This window comes from Rattus norvegicus, chromosome 9, assembly GCF_021556685.1.
Source record: "Rattus norvegicus strain SHRSP/BbbUtx chromosome 9, alternate assembly SHRSP_T2T, whole genome shotgun sequence".
Classification (NCBI taxonomy): Eukaryota; Metazoa; Chordata; class Mammalia; order Rodentia; family Muridae; genus Rattus; species Rattus norvegicus.
The window spans coordinates 33,445,913-33,469,666 of NC_141542.1; the positions used below are offsets into that span (position 1 = coordinate 33,445,913).

At 43.6% G+C, this 23,754-nt stretch overlaps 1 protein-coding gene across 3 annotated transcripts in view; it reads left to right on the plus strand.

Moving 5' to 3' along the window:
* Positions 1 to 23,754, plus strand: part of Adgrf2 (adhesion G protein-coupled receptor F2) — a 51,317-nt gene that overhangs the window by 16,556 nt on the left and 11,007 nt on the right. For 2 of the 3 annotated variants that reach the window (XM_087565122.1, NM_001446397.1), the window contains 6 exon segments: positions 2,199 to 2,299; positions 7,197 to 7,239; positions 7,913 to 8,067; positions 9,080 to 9,319; positions 11,038 to 12,399; positions 23,670 to 23,711. In XM_087565122.1, coding sequence (XP_087421248.1) covers positions 2,216 to 2,299; positions 7,197 to 7,239; positions 7,913 to 8,067; positions 9,080 to 9,319; positions 11,038 to 12,399; positions 23,670 to 23,711 — 1,926 coding nt within the window. In that variant the 5' untranslated portion in view covers positions 2,199 to 2,215. 3 annotated transcript variants of the gene reach the window in all.

Consider the following 23,754-nt stretch of genomic DNA (forward strand, 5'->3'; position numbering starts at 1 on the left):
AGCCTTCAGAATCTTATTATATCAATTATCTACCTATATCTATTTTCCTACTTATCTATAATCTATCATATCTACCCACATATCTATAATCTATCCATATCCATAATTTACCTACCAATCTATAGACTATCATATCTACCCACCTATTTATAATCTACCTACCTATCTATATCTATGATCTATCCACCTACCTATCTATAATCTATCTATATCTACCTATCATCTACCTAGCTATCTACAATTGATCTATCATCTGCCTATTATCTATTTATCCATACATCCATCAATTCATCTGCCTATTTATCATCTATTTGTCTATGTATATATGTATGTATGTATGTATCATCTATCTATTCACTTATCTATAATCTATCTATATTCACTATCTATCTATCTATCTATCTATCTATCTATCTATCTATCTATCTATCTATCTATCAAGCATCAAGGGGTGCATGCCTTTGGGTACATAGTGGATCTTACTTTTTTTTTCTTTTTTTTTTCTTTTTAAATTTATTTAATACTTAATAATAATTCTTTGGTTTCCGGGCAAACATCCCCCTCCCCCTCCCCTTCCTTATGGGTGTTCCCCTCCCAACCCTCCCCCCATTGCCGCCCTCCCCCCAACAGTCTAGTTCACTGGGGGTTCAGTCTTAGCAGGACCCAGGGCTTCCCCTTCCACTGGTGCTCTTACTAGGATATTCATTGCTACCTATGAGGTCAGAGTCCAGGGTCAGTCCATGTATAGTCTTTAGGTAGTGGCTTAGTCCCTGGAAGCTCTGGTTGCTTGGCATTGTTGTACATATGGGGTCTCGAGCCCCTTCAAGCTCTTCCAGTTCTTTCTCTGATTCCTTCAACGGGGGTCCTATTCTCAGTTCAGTGGTTTGCTGCTGGCATTCGCCTCTGTATTTGCTGTATTCTGGCTGTGTCTCTCAGGAGCGATCTACATCCGGCTCCTGTCGGTCTGCACTTCTTTGCTTCATCCATCTTGTCTAATTGGGTGGCTGTATATGTATGGGCCACATGTGGGGCAGGCTCTGAATGGGTGTTCCTTCAGTCTCTGTTTTAATCTTTGCCTCTCTCTTCCCTGCCAAGGGTATTCTTGTTCCCCTTTTAGAGAAGGAGTGAAGCATTCACATTTTGATCATCCGTCTTGAGTTTCATTTGTTCTAGGCATCTAGGGTAATTCTCTATCTATCTATCTATCTATCTATCTATCTATCTATCTATCAAGCATCAAGGGGTGCATGCCTTTGGGTACATAGTGGATCTTACTTTTTACAAGCTTTTTACAGACACATTAATTGTGCACGATAATGGATTTACATATTTACTTTTCATTTATGCATACATTGAATTCTGATCATGCGAATTCTTTTATCTATGAGGCAAACATCTAACATCTTTCAATTACTGCCTTACCTAGGATGGAAATACTAACATTTAATGTTAATATTTTTAGGTGCATCCTTAAAAAGGGGGCTCTAGCCAATCCTCTGTGTCTTTACGTCAGTTGTTGGCTCTTCCCTCCTATCTTTCTTCTTTTTCTCTCTTCCTGTCCTCTCCATCCCTTTCTCTTCGTCCTCTGAGTATGTTTCTGAGTATACTGTGTGCCATCACATACCAATGTTGTTGGAGATGGCAAGCAATTGGTTTAGTTTAGTTTGGTTCCGAGAGCCATAACAAGATCAATTACAGAGACTGCTATTTACTTAGGAAGACACACCTCTAGGGTGAGATGGAGAGAGGTAATAGGGTAAGCCTTGCACTTATTCTTCAAAGGTATTTCTAGGTCAAGCTTATCCACAAGAATCCCCGCACGTCTTCTGGCGCCGCCTACACAGTTCTCAGCCAGAGAGTGAGCTGTCATTCCCACTCTCTGAAAACAGGCTGTTGTTTGTCACAGCCAGAAGGCCAGGTGAAATCCATCCAACAGTTTTGTTTAGAGGGATTCCCATCTAAGGTGTGCCATGCAAATCAACCACAGAGAACGGGGATAATCTGAGCCTCCCACCTGCAGCCACATGGTAATGTCTCCATGTGGCAGGACACGGAGCCATCACCGCTGACCAGAGAGAGCTACTTAGACAGCTCTGAATACAGAGTCAGTTCTTACAGATGGATCTCGCCTGAAGAGACACGGTGCTATGAAAACTTCAAATTGGAGACATTTTTTTCCGTTTCATTTATTTTTCCAGAAGCAAGAACGTCCTCCATGTGGAAGACCATGATTTCTGCCCGTTGGTTGTACTGCTTGGTCCTTCTTTTGGCTACGGAGTCCTGTAGGCTATTCTGCCAGGTAAAAAAAGGGGAGCGGGAGGAGTGGATGATGAGCTGGTGGGGAGAGCAGATGGAAATAAAATCCAACCATTACCAGCTCTGTTGCCCAGGAGTTGAAGTCTAGGGAGAAGGTGGTAGTGAAGTGGGCCAGCACAGCTGGAAGAGATTACAAATACGGGCAACAGAAAAGCCACTTTGCTGTGAATTCATTTCATGTTAATCTCCCCCATTAGTTCTGGAAAACAAGGAAGTTGAGATGATTCAAGGGTGATAATGTACACCCCCATATTAATGAGTAGTACATATTTCACTTCCTATCTAGGGTGCTGCTGGTTCCCAAGAGCCTTGAATAGTAGAGGTGGTGAAGGATGCCACTTTGACTAGGAGATGTTAGTGACAATCAGTGGACACACATTGACTAGGAGAGAGTAGTGACAGTGGGCACACATTGACTAGGAAATGGTAGTGACAGTCGGTGGGCACTCATTGACTAGGAGATAGTGACAGTCAGTGGGCACATTTTTAGAATCCCTGCAGAAGAACATGGGTGGAGTTCATAGCAAATTACCCTTTTAATTTCTGTTGGGGCCATGAACTCCATGACTATTTGAGGTACATCCTCCCTCTTGCCTCATGTTGCTTTAATTTTGTTGTTGGTGTTGTGGTTTATTTAAAAGAAATGTGAAGAAACATTGGGAAAGAGATGATTTAAAAGTACTTTGAGACTCGTGGGGAAAGGGTGCTATTATTTGGCTGTAAGACCTGGAAGCTTTGTGGTAGAGCTCCCTTTATGGATAGAGAGGTTGAGGTAAGTATGTAGAACGTGGTTCATGCAAGATAAGTAATTGAAGAGGAGTCTCCTTAGGAGAGAATGATTTTTGGAAGCTCTTGTCATGAGTTTTCCAAACAATATTTACCATCAACTTAGTCCACCTTTTTCTTTGTGACTCTCTCCTCATCCCCACATTGAACTGAATCTGATTGCTGAGAGAAATTATAGATGCTTTGGGAAGATATTTTGTTGTGGCTTCCTAATGCCCATAGCTTGGTACTGTCTTGGTTTTCCTGTCCTCAGTTTTAAACACAATGTGGAGAAGGCAGAGCAGGGTACACAGTTATTGTTATTGGTGGGGGGTCTCCCTGCCAGGAACATTTGACCCTTTTCTTTCTATTGTATGAGTTTCTCAAGCTGCCAGGGAAGTCTGCCCCTCTCCTGACTTTTCCTATGTATGGGGAAGCTCAGTAGTTTGAGCGGGTTCCAGGCTAGCATCTGCCTTTTTGTGTAGTGTGAGATTGAGGAACGTTGATATTTGAACCCAAAGCCGCCCACTTGGAATGCTACCTAGACATAAATTAACTGGAGGGACCAAATATGATTTACCTCAGAAAATTAACTGGGATGGAGCCAGTCAGTTCTTTCACCTAAGAAAGTAGACTTTAAAGAATTTTGTGTTGACAGCATGCCATGGCCTTCTGCCCACACACCCTTACTTACTCTGTTGTTTGTATTGTGGCGAGGGATCCCCGACAGCAGTTGACTTCGGTATATTACAGATCATGGCTATGTCAATATGGGTTTCGGGTGACTTTAGAGGCCCTTACCTTCTGATGCCCATCCCCTCTGCCTATTGAACCTGAACATGGTCTGACCCCTAACCCGTGGAAGGAGCAGGCCGAAGCAATTAGGAGAGCAGATATCTAATTGCAAGAATAAGAGGATTTCCCCACATGGCCTTCTTCAGGCCACCCAGTCTATGTCAATCCCTGCATTCTTATTTGTAAAAATAAGGAGGTTGGACTGAACAATATAGCCTTCAAGATCTCTAGAAATATTATTGCAGCCTTCTGGTTTACTAGAAGCAACGTAAGTTTTTGGCTGAAACGCTAGGGATTTGTTCCCGTGAATAAAAACAAGAGGCCTTCATACGCTGGTGAGTCCAAGAGTATTCTTACTCATGAGTTCCTCAGCGATTCCTTCTAAGCTACCGAGAGATCCCAATTGCCCTATTCAGATTCTCCACAGTTTTATTTGGTGGAAAAAAACAGGGAAAATTCCGTCTTGTTTTGTGATAACACAAGCAATATTATTTAATATTAATAAAAATATAAAATGAATCTCAAACAGCAATGCCCACCACTTACACTTCTCCCTCAATAGTTAGAATATTGGAACACAAGTTGGAGCCATGGACAATGCTCTTCCCGGCCACAAGAGGGCACTTTCTTGGTTCAGAAATAGGAAGCCTCAGTTTTCCTATACACATCTTAACATATGCATGCCTGTATTTGTGAGTTTACACACCCATACCAACGCGTTCTTACACAGTGTACATATGTACAAGGCCTTGAATTCTTTCCTTAGGGGGTAAAGGAAGATGGTGCACAGTCATGTTTCTAAGACACTTGAAGTTTAACTGGGAAGATACCATGTGAAAGATTAGAACGGTAGCAGGCCAAGTGCGTCGAGGCTGGGTGGCATAGGCTAGTGTGGTTGATAACTTCTTCAGGAGGCAGAGGAAAGGTTAGGTCATCTGGAACTCACTCTGAAAAGACTGCGTTGCAGGGTGAGGTGTGAGCTCGATGTGGTCAGAATCATCATAGCAGTCAAATCATAAACAAATCTCACACATTTAAGGGTGGCCCTCTGAGTTCCCCATGTGGGAACTTATTCTCCATGGAAGCAGTAATGCCTGTTCTGCTTTCTGATAGAGAAACAGAGATGCAAACAGTTGAACTGTTCCTCTCAAGTGACGCTGTTAGGATTTGAACCCTGGTGGGCCTTTTCCAGACAACACTCTTAGGATAGCCAGATCTAGCAACCGCAAGGCCCTGGGTTCGGTCCCCAGCTCTGAAAAAAAAAAAAAATTAAAAAAAAAAAATTTAAAGGATAGCCAGATCTGGTGGGTGGATGGGATGGGGGGGGGAACTCCCTTAAAGAAGATTACTGTAAAATACAAAACACGAAATGAAAGTGAGTATTTTCTTAGAACGGGATGTAGGAATCAAAATAAATTTCAAACAGAATGGCTGAAGATATCCAGAAATCACTCAGTGTTATTCAGTAGTACATTCAGTAAAAATAATACTGGTAATATAATTAATAATTCCTGAGCTTAAAGCTATACTTGCATTTTTCTTCTATTTTGTATACTCATGAGTTTATGATTTCTTCTATATATAAGAATAGAAAGATCATTCTTTTATTTTAAAAATCTTTCTTAACACTTATTTTATGCATATGGGTCTTTTGTCCATGTGTGCATCTATGCACCATGTGTGTGCCTGGTGCCCTAGGAGGCCCCGAAGCTGTGGTTACAGATAGCTGTGAGCTGCCATGAGGGTGTGCTTGGAATTGAACCGGGTTCCTCTGCAAGAGTAGCTGGTCCCTGTCACCTATGTTTCTTCCCATTCTTTCCTTTTGCCTTGCCCTATACTTGTCTTTTTGTTGCTAGTTTGGAATAACACTGTTTAGTTTCTTCCCACTTGTTATTAGTAGTTTATGTGAATATGTGGGACTGCTATAAAAGTTGGGAAAACTTGCAGCTTCTATAGAGTTGCAAGAGATTACAGCACTTAACATTTATTATTATTCTGCAGGTACATGTAAATAATTTTGATTTAATGACATTTAAGCATTAATATTCTTTTTTTCTTCATAGTTTATATATCCCAACAAAATCTTTCAAAATCTTTGTATACAATTACAATGTGATTACAATCTATTTTTCTTCTAGTGAATGTCTATGAGAACAGTATGTTTCCCAAAACCTTTTTGTGAAAAACCACTACATAGTACAGGTAAAGAAAACAAACTATTCCCAAGAACCTACATACATTCATAACTAAGTAACTTGTTATAGATTAGCAAAGTGTGAGCAATCCAGGTAGTTTTGCTTATCCAGTTTCTCTTACTGGCAGACAGCAATTTGTGGCTATAAAGGAAGGATCAATTATTATATTATATATCTTATAAGAATCTTAAAAGTATCACAAGTCTAAATTTTTATGTAAAAAATCAGTCATATCTATGTTAAAGCCTCAGAATGTGTATCTACTCATTAACAAATTTCATTAAACCATATCAGGAAGCTGAGGTACAAGACCTCAATCATCAACCTGTCCAGCCTCACTGGGAGTCATGTCAGCCAGTCCTGCCATTGTTTTGTTCCCTTAAAACGTCACTATTAAGAGTATGCCACTTTTTGAACTTCACATTGTTCCCGAAGATTTTCTACATCAGGGCCACTAGCAAAAACACCTTAACCTAGCTTCTCTAACAATCTATTTTCCTAAATGTTTTCCAAGGATGGTGGTCATAAGCATTAATATTCTTACAATTTAGAAGTGACTATGAACTACATAAGTATATCCTACTAAATCCAATGAAATGTATTTCCCACTCAACTCCTTGCCTGGATTTCATTAATAAACGCACCATTCTAGAGATATTCCAATGGGATAGAGTATAAAGAGGGAGGGAGGAGATAGTCTCAAAAAAGATAGTCTCAACAGATGACAGAATATTTTGTCTTTGAAAATTTGATAAATATGATCATGTGAACATGTGGTCATGTGGCATGATCTTCTCCCAGCATTCAATGGGGCCTGTACAAGCAAAGTAAGCCTTCATTAACTTTCTAGGAAACTTCCCACTGCCCATAGTGTAATTTCAGTGTAGGCTATAGACTGTAAGGATGCAGAATTATGACTGGGAGGAGGGGCTTAGTCCCACTTCCTGGCACTGGTGGGAAATGTGGAAAGAAGAGTCATTGGGCCATTTCCAACAGCTGGGCTCTGGTGGCTGTGTGTGATCAGAGCTGACTCAGATCTGGTTGTTTGTCTGTGACTAAAATGAATGGGCGGTGTCTCATGCTGACATTTGATTTTGCTGTGAATTTTGATTTTTCTCTTTTCAGGCTGCCAGCAAAAGCAAGGAGAATGTGATGCCTAGGCCACATGGTATGTTGGCAGCATTACCAGCCACACAGAAGTTGGATCATCTGTTGGGACAGCAGGCCACCCTCAGCCCTCTGGCTCATGGCATGAGATGAGGCACCTTGATAGATTACATTTATACTTTGATTACTTACATGTCGATCCATGTGTTTTTGGCCCTAGCAATAGTCATATCAGCATCCTCTGCTCCTCTAGTCTCAGACTTCTTTGCTGTAGAATTCTCATTGAGCTAATGCAAACCAGGGCAGTGCTAGCACGGGTCTCATTGACCACTTGCTGTAAAGTTCTGCATTGGAAGCTTCTTTGGGAACAGCAGGGGGAATGGATTCCAAACTAGAGCTGACCTGAGAATCTCTAGGACTATGAGGATGTCTTTAGGGATCTCTATGGACACACACGGGAGGGTAACTCAGTAGGAAAACCGATGGGCTCTTCCTTCCTATTTAATGGGGGGTTTTATACATTGAAATTCGGTCAGAAACAGCAGGATCCTGCTTCAGAACTATGTTATGATTACTAACGCATTTTAAATCATCTTCGGTTTTACCAAGAAAAGATAGCCATGTGTATAGAACTGACGTGTCATCGCAACAGTGACACCTTACCGACTGGCAGATGAAGCCACGACGGATCTCAAACCTTTCTATCTGATTTGGGTGTCTTTTATTTTTCTCAGATGTATGTGATGGTGTCTGTAAGAACAATGCCTCCCCCTGCTTTCAGTCTTGCCCTCCAAACAGTGAGGGCAACATGAAATTTGCCTGTAAGGCCAAGAGATGGCACAAGGTCACGGAAACCTGCCACACTCTTAATGCCCACAGCATCTTTGAGGTAATGTATCACGCGCTCTCCCGTGAGCTCTCTGAGTAAAGAGGAGCCTCAGAAGGGGAGAAGACAGGTTTCCCTAGCAGCACTAGGTCATTCATCCATGATTACATAAGCACATGCCTATTTCCTTCCCTTCTTCCTTCACTTTGGGCATCTGAAAGTGGAGTATATCTTTTCCCTCTGCACAGCATGTAGGAGACTGTTCATTCAGGCAGTGCAAAGAGAGGCATCTAGAGTTGTCACAGTCAACCTCTCCATGTTTGCCTTTGGCCTTTTAAACAACCCAAAGCTTTGGCACTCACAGTGTATTTTACTGACTAGTAAACCCCCACCCCCACCCTCGCCCCCACCAACCTGTCAGGCTCATGAAATTTGGGCTGTATCTCAGACTTCACTAGATGAGAAGCTGCAATTCTATCAGGATCTTTATAAGGTGTAGATGCCCGCAAAGGCACCGGGTTTCCAGGAGCTGCAGCTGCAGGTAGTTGTGAACTACCTGACATGGGAACTGGACTCTGAGTTCCTCTGTAAGAACAGCACTCACTCTTAACTATGGACCCATTGCTCCAGCTCCTGCTATTAAAAAACAAAAACAAAAACAAAAAGCCAACCAACCAACCAAAAAAAAATGGCGAAACAAACAAACAAACCATGGTGTATCTTGGTGTCTTGGTTTACCTCTTGGGAATGTAAAAGTAATGGCAACAGTAGTCCACATGAATATGCAAGATATACATAAAATATATGTACACAGGGAGCATCTGAAGCGTTATGTTAAAGAAAACGGGTGCACTTTCAGAAAGAAGACTGGATTGGGGGTCATTTCCATTGGGAAATTCAGAATTATATTTGCTTTATGCATCTTGGTAGTGGTCAAGTTATTCTACCCTACATGTAACATTGAAAATGAAAAATGAAAGCATATTGTGTGTTATTCAATTGTACGATAAGGCTCTTCTAAATTCTAGCAAAAGTCTCTTTGCATTTAACACAAACACTTCACTCCTGTTTTCAGGAAGATAAGGAATTATATTCAGTTCAATCATCTGAATCAACTATACGTACACACATGTTTAATAGTGGACTAAAAACCATAACAGATACATTGATGGAAAAATGTCCAAAGGACTTGTCTTGTGTGATCAGAGGCATTGAGAAATCTCCTCGGATACCAGGGAACATTGCTGTGGTGGTACAGCTCTTACATAACATCTCAACGACTCTAACCAAAGGGGTGGATGAGGAAAAGATGCAGGTGAGTGGCCTTGCAGATCTGACCGTGGGTTATCTCTTTGGGGAAGGAACTTAGGTTAGTTGAACATCCCAGGGGTTGGGAACCACTTTTTCCACCTCAGTGTTTTTAATATTCCACATAGCCAGCGCTCAACGAATTTTATGGAAGGAAGAATAGTAAACAAAAGAACACATTGGGTCAAGACACATTCATGGAGATTAGCTATAGCACTTGGTTATTTAATACCACTTGGTTCTGCGGTAGACTTTATTTATTTTTATTTCCCCAAGAGTCCAGAGTGGTCAAGTTATTCTACCCTACATGCAACTTTGAAAATGAGAAATGAAAGCATATTGTGTGTTATTCAATTGTTCTAAATTCTGTGATGGGTTGAGTCTGTAAGGGACTGATTTGATGACAGCCTGAGTCTTTAAAGGTCAAGCAGTCAGTTAGGAGTCAGAGTCTGCTTTCCTAAAGCATATGCAAGCTATGGAAAATGTTGAGGAAATATTGGTGGTCATGCACAAAAGAGGACTTATGTTCTTTGTGAATTAGATCAAGTCACTATAATGGGAAATAGTCGAATACAAAACAAATGGCCAAACCTTCGGATGAAGTGTGAAATGAAACTGGATTCATGTCTTCATTTTGAGGCTTAAAGTAGAGTAGTGAACGGGGATTCAGCCTCTGAGGTCGCGTCCCAGTTTTTAGTGTATTTCCATACAGGGTACTATGACATGTCTGGCAGTAACGGATGTCAACTACATTATGGGCACTCTGACAGGTCAATCGGAGGGTGGTAATGTGGGGAGGATGGGGAGGGGAACACCCATATAGAAGGGGAGGGAGAGGTGTTAGGGGGATGTTGACCCAGAAACCGGGAAAGGGAGTAACAATCGAAATGTAAATAAGAAATACCCAAGTTAATAAAGATGGGGGAAAAAAGGGGAAAAAAAAAGCTTCAGCTCTCACAGGAAGGCATCGAACAAATAGGAAGACAGCAAAGCAGGGAATTGCTTTACAGACAAATCCTTTAAGTGGTCCAATGGTGTGTGTGTGTGTGTGTGTGTGTGTGTGTGTGTGTGTGTGTGTGTGTGTGTATGTGTGTGTGTACTCATGTGTACAGGTATTCATGTGAGGAGATCAAGGTCAATGCCAAATGTTAATTTCAGTTTCTTTCCATCTTTTTGAAAAAGACCGAGTCTCCTGCTCATCTTGCAGATCATTGATTTGGATATATTGAGTAGCCAAATGAGCTTCTGGGGTTCACCTGTCTTTGCCTCCTCACTTCTGGGATTTTGTTACAAATGTGCCACATCCTCCCTCTTTACATATGGGTGCTGGGGATTTCAACTCAGGTCAGCATGCTTTTAATGGCAAGTCCTTTGGTGACTGAGCTGTTTTGGACCTCATCCAACCTTCTGATGTTGTGATATGCTACTGTCATTTACAAGTGAGTTGGGCTTCGTTTTTAGCCATTACGGGATGCATGCATCCTGTGGGCCACAATTTGGATATATCTGCAAGTCAACTTAAGCTTTACTGTACAAACAAGTCACCCCAGGGTTCAATTGAAATAGGGACTGTGACCCACTGAGTTTGGGGTGAGGTGTGAGAGTCTCCATGTCAAAGGGCATCTGGGGGAGTGGTTAGAGGGCCACACTTTGTAAAAGCAAGTCTTACATCCATTGAGAGTTTCAAAGAGTGGCTCATGACTAATGCCAGTTCTTCTTTGACAGAGCTACAGCGCCATGGCTAACCACATTCTTAACAGTAAAAGCATATCGAATTGGACCTTCATCCAAGACAGAAACAGCAGCTGTGTCTTGCTTCAATCAATCAATTCATTTGCAAGCAATCTATTCATGAAGGGACATCTCATCAACATATCACATGTCTTCATTCATACCTTGGGTACCGTTGTGCCCAGAAACAGCCTTGGGAAGAATTTCACATTCTCAATGCGAGTTAATGATACAAGCGATAAAGTCACCGGGAGGATACTGCTTACTACTGAAGAGCTTCAGAAGGTGCCTTCCGCTTTCCAGGTTATCAGCATTGCTTTCCCAACTCTTGGGGCCATCCTGGAGGCCAGCCTTCTGGAAAATATGACCGTGAATAGTCTCGTCCTGTCCGTCATTTTGCCTAAGGAGCTTAAGAACATCTCACTGATATTTGAAAAGATCAGAAAATCTGGAGAGAGAAAGTCCCAGTGTGTGGGTTGGCACTCCCTGGAGAGCAGATGGGACCGGAGAGCTTGTAAAATGATTCAAGAAAACTCCCGGCAAGCTATTTGCCGTTGTCAGCCAAACAAGTTTTTTACCTCTTTCTCCATTCTAATGTCACCCAACACTGTGGAAAGCCCGGTTCTAACTTATATCACATACATAGGTCTGGGCATTTCCATTTGTAGCTTGATCATCTGCCTGGCCATTGAGGCCTTAGTCTGGAGTCAAGTGACAAAGACAGAGATCTCATATTTACGTCACCTGTGCATCGCTAACATTGCAGTCACCTTGCTGATGGCTGATGTGTGGTTCATCGTGGCTTCTTTCCTCAGTGGCCCAATCGTACACCACAACGGATGTGTGACTGCAACGTTTTTCGTTCACTTCTTTTACCTGTCAGTGTTTTTCTGGATGCTTGCCAAGGCTCTCCTTATCCTGTACGGAATTCTCATCGTGTTCCACACCCTGCCCAAGTCGTGTCTGGTGGCCTCTCTGTTTACAGTGGGCTACGGGTGCCCTTTGGTCATCGCTGTCATCACACTTGCTGTTACAGAGCCTGGAAAAGGCTACCTCCGGCCTGAGGCTTGCTGGCTTAACTGGGACATGACCAAGGCTCTCCTGGCCTTTGTAGTCCCAGCTCTGGCCATTGTTGTAGTAAACCTGATTACAGTCACACTGGTTATCATCAAGACCCAAAGAGCTGCCGTTGGTAGTTCCATGTTCCAGGAAGTAAGAGCCATCGTAAGGATCTGTAAGAACATTGCTATCCTCACGCCACTGCTGGGGCTGACCTGGGGATTTGGAATAGCCACAGTCGTTGCTGGTCACTCCCTGGCCTTCCACATCATCTTCTCCTTACTCAATGCACTACAGGTAAGTCCAGATGCGATGATAGAGTCTGAATGGAGAGGGTGTGCAGTGGAATGTGGTAGGATCCCGTGTATCGTGCTTTAGGAAGACAATTAACTAGACTTAAGTATTTGTTTCAGAAAGGCCTGGACTTGAATTCTGACTCTCTTATCTACTGAGAATATGGAGCGTGATCTTTGTATGTTCAGGTTTTTATAAGCATGTTTCTCTCATACAGGAAGAGAGTATAATGTTGCCATTGACTAGAGGTGCTTGGAAAGCCGAAGTTCAAACACCAAGATTAGGTACTAATGACCACAAACTCCTATTAATAGGCTGAGTATTTTTTTTTTTTTGAGACACATCTTATGCATCCCAGGCTGGCCTTGAACTTACTCTGACGGCAAACTTCTGATCTTCTAGGTATGGGATTGCAGGCATGCACAGCCAATGCACTATTTATGAGGTCTTGGTCATCCAACCCAGGGCTTCAAGCACGCTTGGCAGACACTGTGCTAACAGAGCTATATCCCCAGTCTTGAACTGTTACTATTTAGAAAGCAATTCATCGCCTCTTTTAAAATTTAGTCTTAGAGCTGGAGGTGTTACCTGTTTACCTTTGTTGTCTTTTCTGCTGCTTAGAGTTTTAGAAGCTGTGGATGCCACCTTATTTGAGCAAGGCAAGCTATACAAAGAGGCTTTAATGGTCATTTCTTTCCTGTCTTACCATGGGTTAAGAAATGTTCGGTTTCATGTGTATCCTTGCCAGATTCTGTATGTTAATACAAATACATACTTAATGTGAGAATTGAAAATGTATGTAGACTATTATGTGCCCTTTAGGCATGTATGTGTGCCTCCAAAATTCCATTTTATATGATACCAGAGGTCAAAGGCAGGGCCACTAGGGTTTGCTGGTTCATGAGTTACCCACTGAACTACATCATGGCTATTATACAACTTTCCTTCTCACTGAAAATCGTAATTTACTCCTTCACTGGTCTAGTGTCTATGTATATATTTAGTGTCTCGGATACTACTTACTATTTGACATTTTCCTTCTTGATAGAAATTAATCATATTAAGTGTCAAGATTGCAATTAATTCAAAAGAAAGCTTCTATTTTCCCAAAGAACTATACTTTTTCTTTTTTTCTTTTTGAGCGTGTAGAGTAGCCAGTAAAAGTATTTTCAAATACATGTTTTACCCAATTGGTATCAGAGATTTAAAATCAGGTATCTACTCATTTTCCTGTTTCAAGATGTGAATTTAAATGATTCATTTTATAGTAAATATTTGATGCCTTGGAGAACACTGTAAACAGTAGGACTTGGTAACATTTCAAATCTTGGCTATTTTCTATATTTCAATAGAAAGTCTGGATTTATAGTGATATTAGTGATCATCAAATCATTACAAATCTACAAAACTAGTCATCAATGGGACTGAGCTAAGACTGTAGTATTTCTAACTTTCAGCTTAGCACATCCCTAGGCTACTCATCATAAACCCTGTCTTAGGAGGGTTTCATTGCTATGAAAAGATACCATGACCGTGGCAGCTCTCATAAAGGGCAATATTTAGTTGGGGCTGACTTACAAATTCTGAGGTTTAGTGCATTATCACCAGGCAAAAAATATGGCGGTATCCAAGCAGATGTGGTGCTGGTGAAGGAACTGAGAGTTTTACATGTTGATCCATATGCAGCAGAAGAGGACTGTGTGACACACTGGCCAGACTTGAACTTATTTATGTGCATTGGTGTTTTGGCTGCATGTATGTCTGTGTGAGGGTGTCAGATCTTGGAGTTGCAAACAGTTGTGAACTTCCGTGCGGATGCTGGGAATTGAACCCGGGCCCTCTGGAAGAACAGCCAGTACTCCGAACTGTTGAGCCATCTCTCCAGTCACCCCACACCCTCAGACTTGAGCTTGTAAGACCTTATAGTCCCCAGTAACACACTTCCTCCAACAGGACCACACCTATTCTAATAGGGCCATACCTACTCCAATGAGGTCACACTTCCTAATAGTGCTACTCTTTATGGAATAAACATATTCAAACACTTGAGTCAATCCTATTCAAGCCACCACAAAACCTTAAAAAAAACTGGTCTCCCTCCGCAACAGTTCCTTTCCTTGTTCCCCTCAGGCTACCTGACTGACTCTTGTTATGGATTGGACTGTGAGCACGTGTGTTTTGATATTGTGGACATTTTCACTTGTAATAGGATCAAATTGAAACTGAAGTCGTTTTCTGCCTTCATTTCTGGCAAGGAGAAGGATGAAGTCATTGAGGGGCCAGTACCCATGAGATAGTGCCCCTGGGCTGCCAACTGGTGTGAGTGAGCGAGGGCTAGACACTGTCTGATTGAAGGCCGTGCAGTACTGGCTCACACCGGCTCGTGGAAGCTAACTTATATTTTAGGAATCCTGTGAGTTGGTTATAGACACGGCCATCAGTAAAATTCAATGACCCAGACTTACAAGGAAATGAATTAGGATAACCAACAATCAGACACTCCCCAAACTTCTCCATTCATTTTGGTACATCTTTTGCCTATCTTTGAATCAGGACATCCCAGGATGCTCAGGGATGGAGGAGCCGGAGCAGGGGCATGGATCCACGGGAGTCAGATACAACCAACAGGATGAGAAGCAGCAGCAGACATGGGGCTTAGGCTGAGAAGAAGTGAGAGGCAGCTGAGGGTGACTGAGTGAAAGAGGAATTCTGAAACAGGCTGGGAGGGCAGAAGATAGAGGAGACGGGTCCTGTTAAAGCTTCTCTGATTCTAGTTCTACAGAAATATCTCCACTGAGAGAGAGCCTGGCCAGCCCTTTGACTGTGGAAATATTAGTTATGGAGCCAGTGGCTGCCTTGGGTCCACAGTTCACGGTCACTGCTGCCTTTATTCTCTCTCAGCTATGGGCTGGGTGGGATTTTGAGAGAACCTCATCTCCCAAAGATGAGGTTTAGTAGGAGAATAAACCACTGACGACTAAAACTTGAGTGAAGACTTTGGGCTTAGTTTCTTAAACTGTGCTTTGACTGCCGAAAGAAGTGGGAAGGATCTGACCTTGCTGACTTTTTACAAAGAATTTATTCACTCATCTGTTCTCTGCCAGATACTGAACTCTATGAATAAACTTTCCACAAGGTGACAGAGACCAACGGAAAGCGATTTGAATGGAAAGTTTTAATGTTGCATATTTGTGACTATATCAGCTCAGGGTAGGTAATAAAGTCAGGGTTGAGGCTATTAGCTTAGAGCTAGAGTCCTTGGCTGGCATGCCCAAAGCCCCTAGTTCGATCCCCAGTTCTCCCTCCACATAAAGAAACCACGTGAAGTTATTAAATGTATGCACATCTGAATATAGAATCAACACACGTTTGTTTTGCCATTTCATCATCATCATCATCATCATCATCATCATCATCATCATCATCATCACCACCACAGGTACAACTCTATGTAGTCCTGACTATCCTGGAACTCACTATGTTTGTAGACCAGGCTAGCCTTGAACTCACAGGGATCCATCTGCCTCTTCCTCCTGAGTGCTTGGATTAAAGGTGTGTGCCATCTTGACTGGTGCCAATTATTTCAAAAGTTGAATACACAAATATATAAAAAGCAATCCCCAAATGAATTAAAACTCTTATGAAGAGAGGTTTGATTTTTTTTTTGTTATTTTTTGTTTTGTCCTTCAGTCAAAACCAAACTAAAAACAGTAAAGCAAAACAAAACCAAAACGCCACAAATTTGTAGAGAGGAAATACTCTACAACTTTGGTTCTTAGATGCTTTAGTTACTGTTCTAGTATTGCGAGGAGACCCCATGATCAAGACAACTGTTAAAAGAAAGTGTTTGATCGGGGGCTTGCTTATAGTTTTAGAGTGTTGTTAGTCCATATCATCATAGCTGGAGGCAGACAGGCATGATGCTGGACAGTAGGTGAGAGCTTTACATCCTGATCGTCAGGTTGTAGGAAGAGACTGAGGATTGAGCTTGTCATGGGCTTTTGAAACCTCCAAATCCACCCCCAATGACATCTCCTTCAACAAGGCCACACCTACTCCACGCTTCCTAATCCTTTCCAAACAGTTCTACAGAGTGTTCAAACCAATTAGCCTTTGGGAGCCCTTCCCATTTAAACTTCCACACTAAATTTAAAAAGAAAAACAGCTCCAGGGCCAATTTCATTAATATTCTGATTTTTCAAATGTACCTGTAGTACCAAGACAGGATGGGATGTGTCTGTTCTAAGCATCTTTACAAGAATACCTTATAGACTAATGGTTCGTGTCGATACTGACATATTCATACTAGGGTTAATGGCCATTGTAGCCTTAATAGTGTGAAGGCAAGTGAGGAGGTGAAAGCACTTGCTGTGCAAGTCTGAAAGCCTGAGTTCCATCCCTTGAACCCATGTAAAAAGCCAGAAGGAACAGTGAGCATCTGTTACCCAGCACTCCCATAAGATGGGAGATCAAGACAGAACTGGCCAGAAGCTCATGGACCAGCTGGTATGGCGTATGCTACATGGCAGAAATAAGAGAGACCCTGACTCAACAACGTGAACGGCCAAAACTGACCCCCCAGAACAATTCTCTGACTTCCACGTGTGTACCATAGCATCCCAAGTTACATGTATATAAACTACATATACAGATACAGGCATGTGTGCACACACACGTCGGTAATAAGTGAAATTAAACAATCATAAACATTTCTAAAAGAAGAGTTCACACAAACATACAATCTGATAAAATCTCCATGAAGGCCAGGCTCGACCAACTGCCTGGCTTCACACTGGTTCCAGTCACCCTCTGCCAGCCAGCTGTGTTCTCATCAACTTGTGGTGGCAATAGGCTATTGTTCTCACTGCTTAACACATGGCTATAACATCCTCATGGTGCCTGTGTGTTCTTCTGACTGGGCTCCCACTCATTTACGAAACTGAGAACGATTTACTAAGGGAGTGCCTTCAGGGAAGAACATCTTCTGACTTTCCCTCTCTATCCACCATCCAAGCCATTCAGCATCCAAGAAGGGAATCTAAGGGGCTTCGCTGGCTACAGCATTTTAAAAGTTGGGTTTCTGAACTTCCTTCTCCTCATTGGAAAAACGGGGCTGTTGCCTGCAATTCCTTCTTCTTGGGAGATTTCGTGTTGTTCTTAGTGGAAAGGTGAAAATAGAAAAGGCAAACCTCAAATGGATTGTAGCTGTGGAGGGAGAACGGTCGTCTTTCTGCAGATGGAGTCTGTTGTGTTGGAAAAATGACCTGTGTCCAGACAGACTACACCAGGCCACTACAGATCCACGTGAGAGAGGTTTATGGGGGTGGGGGAGCACCATGGGGGTGACAGAGACAAAAAGGGGAGAAGAGAGAAGAAGGGGTGAAGGTCAGGAAGGGTCTGCCTTTTCTTTAGGCTGTGATGTAACTCCTCGCATGTGGGAAGTGGACTCTGGGAACGTTTGGCAATTGCCATGGCAACAGATGTGTGGGTCCCTGTCAGCTATGGGTGACATCACTGACATCGCTTGATTCAGGGGTGATCTGCAACTATAGAGCCGGTTCCTGACTGTAAAGCCGGTTCTTGGTGCCAACGTATCTTCCTTTTTCTTATCGTAAAGAGAAGGGAAAAGTGGGAGGGGGAAGCCATTGGTGAAAGGGGAATAGGGGCATCATGTCTCTTACACTGCTTCCTGCTGTCTAGGGGTGTCATCAGTTTCAGGGTGTAGCCGACTTTCACAATCGGGGTCCACATGGTAAACGTTTGTATCAGGCTCTTCTGTGGAAAGTGGCTGGCCATCCTGTAACAGGAACCGATTAGTAGTTTGGTTAGAAACTTTTTTATCTGTTGTTGAAGGAATGTAGAGACAAGATTACTGAGGCTGGAGGCAAATAGTAACGCCAGGAAGAAGACTAGAAAAGGCGTTATGGAAGGGAGTATCCATTTCCATATAGGGTTTTCGAAAATCCAGGAATCGGAGGGCTCATGTTCCTTGAAATTCTGCATGTCTGATTGTAGCACCTGGATTTTATTCCTCACTATCCTGGATTGGTTGATGTAGAAACAGCATTCTTCTTGAAGGAGCAGGCAAAGACAACCTTTTTTAGCTGTCAGGACATCCAGCTCCCATTGGTTCTGAAGCACCACAGCTGTCAAAAAACTGATCTTTTTCTGGATGGTGAGCATGGTTTCAGACATTTTTTGAAACCTGTTGTTAAGCTCGTAAGTGAACTCATTATATTGGGTCATGGAGGTAGTTATCCCTGCAATTCCAGTACCAGCATTTATGACTGTTCCCGCAGTGACCAAGAGTGACACAACCTGAGCTGCCCTTTATGTTGGGCAGCTGTCATATCTACAGCTGGGATTGGCAGGGGCTCATTCCCCTGGATTACTCCTAGTTCAGGGAAAAGGAGTACCAACGTGCAAACCCCTGACCAGCTGGCAGGTAGGCAATGATATACCTGAGTGCCACAAAGAATTGATGAGTTTTGAACAGCAGGGCACTGTAATAGAGATGAGGTATCAAGGGTCATGGTTCTACTGCAGTCTAGTGAGCTTAGTGTTCCTACAGAATGTGTCCCAGAGGTCTTAAACCAGTTTACCACACCAAAAAGAGGGATAGAGAAAAGGTATGGAGTCATGACGACATCAGAATCAGGGTAGTTGATAAAGGTGAGGTAACGTTATTTGGCAGTATCACTGGAGAGGCTGTTAGTGGCAATTGTGAACTAGTTCCCGGGGGTACACATAGCCAGAAATCTTTAAAGTGACTAGGCTGGGTGACATTAATGAGTTGATATGCCAAGGTCAAGGTCTGAAACAAACAATGAATGACAATTAGTGCCATTTATGAGGGGGGGATGTCAAAGAGGTAAGGACCTCAGAAGAGTGATTACTTCCCCTACTTTTCCGATATCTAGAGGCTGGGCAATTGAGACATATTTTCTCTGGATGCAGATAGTACTTTCTGGGGACCCAAATTGATTTATTACAGTAGAGCTTACCAACAACTCTCGTCTTGTATGTAGAAAAAGAGTGTCTCGTGTTGTTGACAGAAGTGGTGATTGATCTGTGACCCTAGCATATATATCTGATAAGACCAATATGGACAGCCTCCATATTCGTCTGGCCATTTTTTTTACAATCATCTTTTGTCTGGTCAAAGAGAAAGCAAGCAAAGAGATCATAATATTTAAATGGAATAACCGATACAGGGATGACAGCAATTGGATTGGTTCCTGGCATCCGGCTATGGAGCAGTTTCCTGACCCTACTTGGAAAGACTGTTATCAGTGGGGGGTTTCTTGAACCTTGAATCTCCAGGTATAAGGCCTACTCTGGAGGGAAACACACAGCAGGGGGAGGATGAGAATCCCATGTCTAATCCAGTGGGATTGAGTGCAGCTGCTGGAGTGGAGTCTTCGTTTTCTGGGATTGGGGGAAAGGTGGGTGGTCTCTACATCTTCTGGAGCTTAACAGAGCACAGTCCCTGAAAGGGCCCTGCCATTTAGGAGAGAGGGGTGAGAACCAATGGTCTGGAGGGAATAGAAGAACTTGGTCTCCAATGTTGACAGGCAGTGGACAGGGGACAGTGTGCGGCCATGGTAGATGGTGGTCAGCAAAGTTTCATAGGAGAGAGTGGAGGTGGCAAAGTAATGGGGTGAGTAGATGGTCTCACAGTTATTGGATGGCAACAGGAGAATGATATTTAACAACAGAGGGGTTCTGGATGTGCCAGACTCTAGGGTTTACCTGAGAAGCTGGTATAGAAAACATGTTACTGTTAGTAGGTTGACTGGCTAAAGGAAGGGGCAGAGGGGCTGCTGGTGAATTTGGGTTTAGGCGAATGGGGGGAGCAAAGGAAATAGAGGTTCTCAACTTAACTAGAAGATCCCTTCTCAACAAGGGGACAGAACATGTCGGCACTACCAAAAAGGAATGGGTGAGAGGTATACCCCCTAAAAATGCAATTAGGTGGTAGGGTCTGGTGAGGAAGGTAAGGTTGTCCTCCTACCCTGACAACAGGAAAACAAAAGGGAGAAGTGTGTTCCCAAAACTCCATCAGGATTGAGTAAGTGTCCCCTATGTCCAAGAGGAAGGAGATGGGCCATCCACATACCATGATGGCTATCTGGGGCTCCCTGCTAGGAATGGCAGTGGTCGTGTTCAGGGAGCTTAGGCCCCTTCAGTCATCCATAGCCAAGCTTAGGAGATTCGCTGGAAGGTTATTTGGGAGTGATGTCCCTCTATCCTGCACAATGTGAGGGCAATCAACAGCCTAATGTCCCTCCTGATGGCACCTAGGACACGGCCCCTTTGTCTTGTGGAAGTTAGGGCAAGCCCTCGCCCAGTGACCTTGTTGACTACATTTGTAGCAGGAGCCTGGTGATCTCTGAGCCTTAGAAAACCAGGAGTCCAGGGCAGTGTCTGGGGTTGGTCAGAGAGCCTTTGCCAGCATATGGTACTTTTGTCTGTGGGCTTTTTCATCTCTCTCATGGTAAACCTTGAAGACCAGAGCTAAAACTTCTGCCTGTGGAATTAGGGGTCCCCTCTCCAGCTTTCTAAGTTTGGCTTTCATGTCAGATAACTCTGGGAAAAGAAGTAGGTCACTAGAAGTTGCTTACCTTCTGTGTTTTCAGGGTCCAGATTAGTGTATTGGAATAAAGCCTTTGTGAGGCATTCTAAAAATTGAGATGGGTTTTCCTCTTTGTCCTGGATGACTTCTTGAAGTTTTTCAAAATTTACTAGTTTTGAGGCTGCCCTACAGAGACTGGCCAGCAGGTTATGAATCTATCCCTGGCTAATATACCACCTGCAGAATTATAATTCCATCAAGGATCTTGGTCAGGTACTGCCTCAGATCTGACTGGACATGTTCTATCTGTTTGATGAATTTTCATCTGTATATGTTCTTGCCTGTTCCCAAACTCACCTACGTTCATCAGGAAGTAAATTATTAGTAAGGATCATATGTACGTCATGGATAGTCAAGCACTAAGATTGAATAGTGTACTGGAAATCTTTAATAAAGGTGAGGATCTCGAGGTATAGGAACCCAGTTTGCTTTCTATCTGAGAAAGTTCACTCAGCAAGAAAGGAACGTGTTCTCTGGTAAGGCCATCTACCCAAGCAACTTCTCTTAAGGGAAGGACCAATGGTGGGTCACGTGTTCCTGGGGGTGGGGAGAAAGACTTGGGTGTTTGGCTGTGGCCTTAGAGCGGTGATGGGAGGGGTGAAGGTTGGTGCCGATGCAGGGTGATTGGAGCTGGCATAGAAGAGGGGAGGGGCATCTGGAGAGGTCGAGCACGGGTGCTCCGAGGTAGCCTAATGAGAAGGAGAAACCGAGGTAGAGGTTTGGCTTTTTGGAGGAGTGGAAACAGGTCTGCGGTGGGAAGGAGGCGGTTCGTTAACTGGATGAAGGGTTGTAGCGAGATCTGGTGGAGGTTTCATGGCTAAGAGAAGTTGGGCTTGGGAACAAGAAGAACACAGGGAGGGGTTGGAGCAAAGATAAGTAAACACTTGGGCATAGGGAGCCTCTTTCCATTTACCGGACCCTTGGCAGTATGCATGAAGATCCCGTAAATTAGATCCAACGTGCCATTAGGTGGACATTTGGAGCCATTGTCTAATAGGTACTGAATCCAGACCCATTAGAGGTATATTAGCTTTGATGCCCTCAAGTCTGACGTTAACTTCAGAGATTTGAGATTTTTCCAGGAGATATCCCAGTAGGGAGCTTGAAGGCACATTGGAAGACAATGAAGCACCCACTGGGGAGTTATTGGATTATTCGTACCGGCGTCCCAAGAATAATTCAGTTAGGAGGCTGGTCATAAGGACCATGGTTATGAAACGCTCACTCCTTAGCCCATATAGGCTGGCCACATCCTATTTGGGAAATCGGGGTCCTCCCTGCCGACTGGAGGAAAAACCTTACCAATCTACCGATGTTTGTGTGAGAATTTTAGCAGCCTGGTAGCAGAAAACATGAAACTGTATGGTTGGTGTGGGCTCGTCTGAATGAATAAGCCACCTCCATGGCAGCAGCTCACGTGGTGGAAGTCTGTGAATCCCGCAGCCGTGGGCAGTGGTGTTTTGCAGCTGCAGTGGCAGAAATCTGTGTGGCAGTGTCGGTGGGGCAGTGGCTGAACAGTGGTGGTATGGGTAGTGTGAGCGATGGTGGGGATGTGGCAGGGCCGTGGTGGTGGGCTTCTCACTGCTCATGGTGGCAGGGGAGCATCTGCCTCTGCGGTGGCAGCAGACACGGAGCATGGTGGACATGGTGGTGGTGGGAAAGCGGCAGTCAGAACCCATGCACCTTGCATATATGCACGGCAGCTGAGGTCATAGAACACCCCTAGCCCCTTGGTCCACATGGCGGTGCAGTGATGGTTGGTCATGGTCCCTGCCAGTGGCTGCGACCACCAAAGCTGGTGGGCACAGCTGTTAGAGATCCCGAGTTTTTGGCACTAACGTTGTGAAAGCGTCGCCACTCCTGCCCGGACAGACCACACCAGGCCAGTACAGTTCCACATGAGAGAGGTTTATTGGGGGGAGGGGTGGTGGTGGTGGTGGAAGGGCAAAGGGGGTAACGGAGAAAGAGGGGGAAAAGAGAGAGAAGAAGAGCAAAGATCGGGAAGGGTCTGCCTTTTATTTAGGCTGTGATGTAATTGCTCGCAGGTAGAGGTGAGAAGTGGATTCTGGGAATGTATGCCGATTGCCATGGCAACTAATGTGCAGGTCCCTGTCACCTATGGGTGACATCACTGTCATAGCTGGATTCAGAGGTGATCTGCAACCGTACAGCCAGATCTTGAGGCCAACAGGGTCTTCTGCATGCGTGACGTGAGGAGATTATGAGGAGCCGAGTACGCCTGCTCTTCTCAGCGCTGTGAAGTGTCTTTACAGCATCCCCGCATGGCCCAGCATCTCCTCCACATATTTGTTGAATCGTTACATCCCTAGGGAAAAACCCGCTGAGAAGTGAGAAACATCTTCATGTCAAACCTGAAGTTTCCCCCACGTCCCTGCGCAAAGCAAGAGGCTTTGCTTCCTCTCTGTAGCTGCCAGAGCCGAGGCCAAAAGTCTTTGTTTTCTGTCATTGTTTTAGACAACGTTAGTTGAACAAGTGTGTACACATTGTGTCTTTAGACTAGGAAACAGGAAGACAGGGTAGAGTTGTTTTCTTATGGCCAGAATAGAAGGGACGTGAGAAATGTTGGCATGTGTTATTTATTACCACCGTAATATTGTAACTGGATCTTCTTTCACAGGGCTTCTTTATCCTGCTGTTTGGAACAATCCTGGATCCAAAGGTACGGTATGCAAACCATTCTTGGATTTCCTGTATTGAGTACT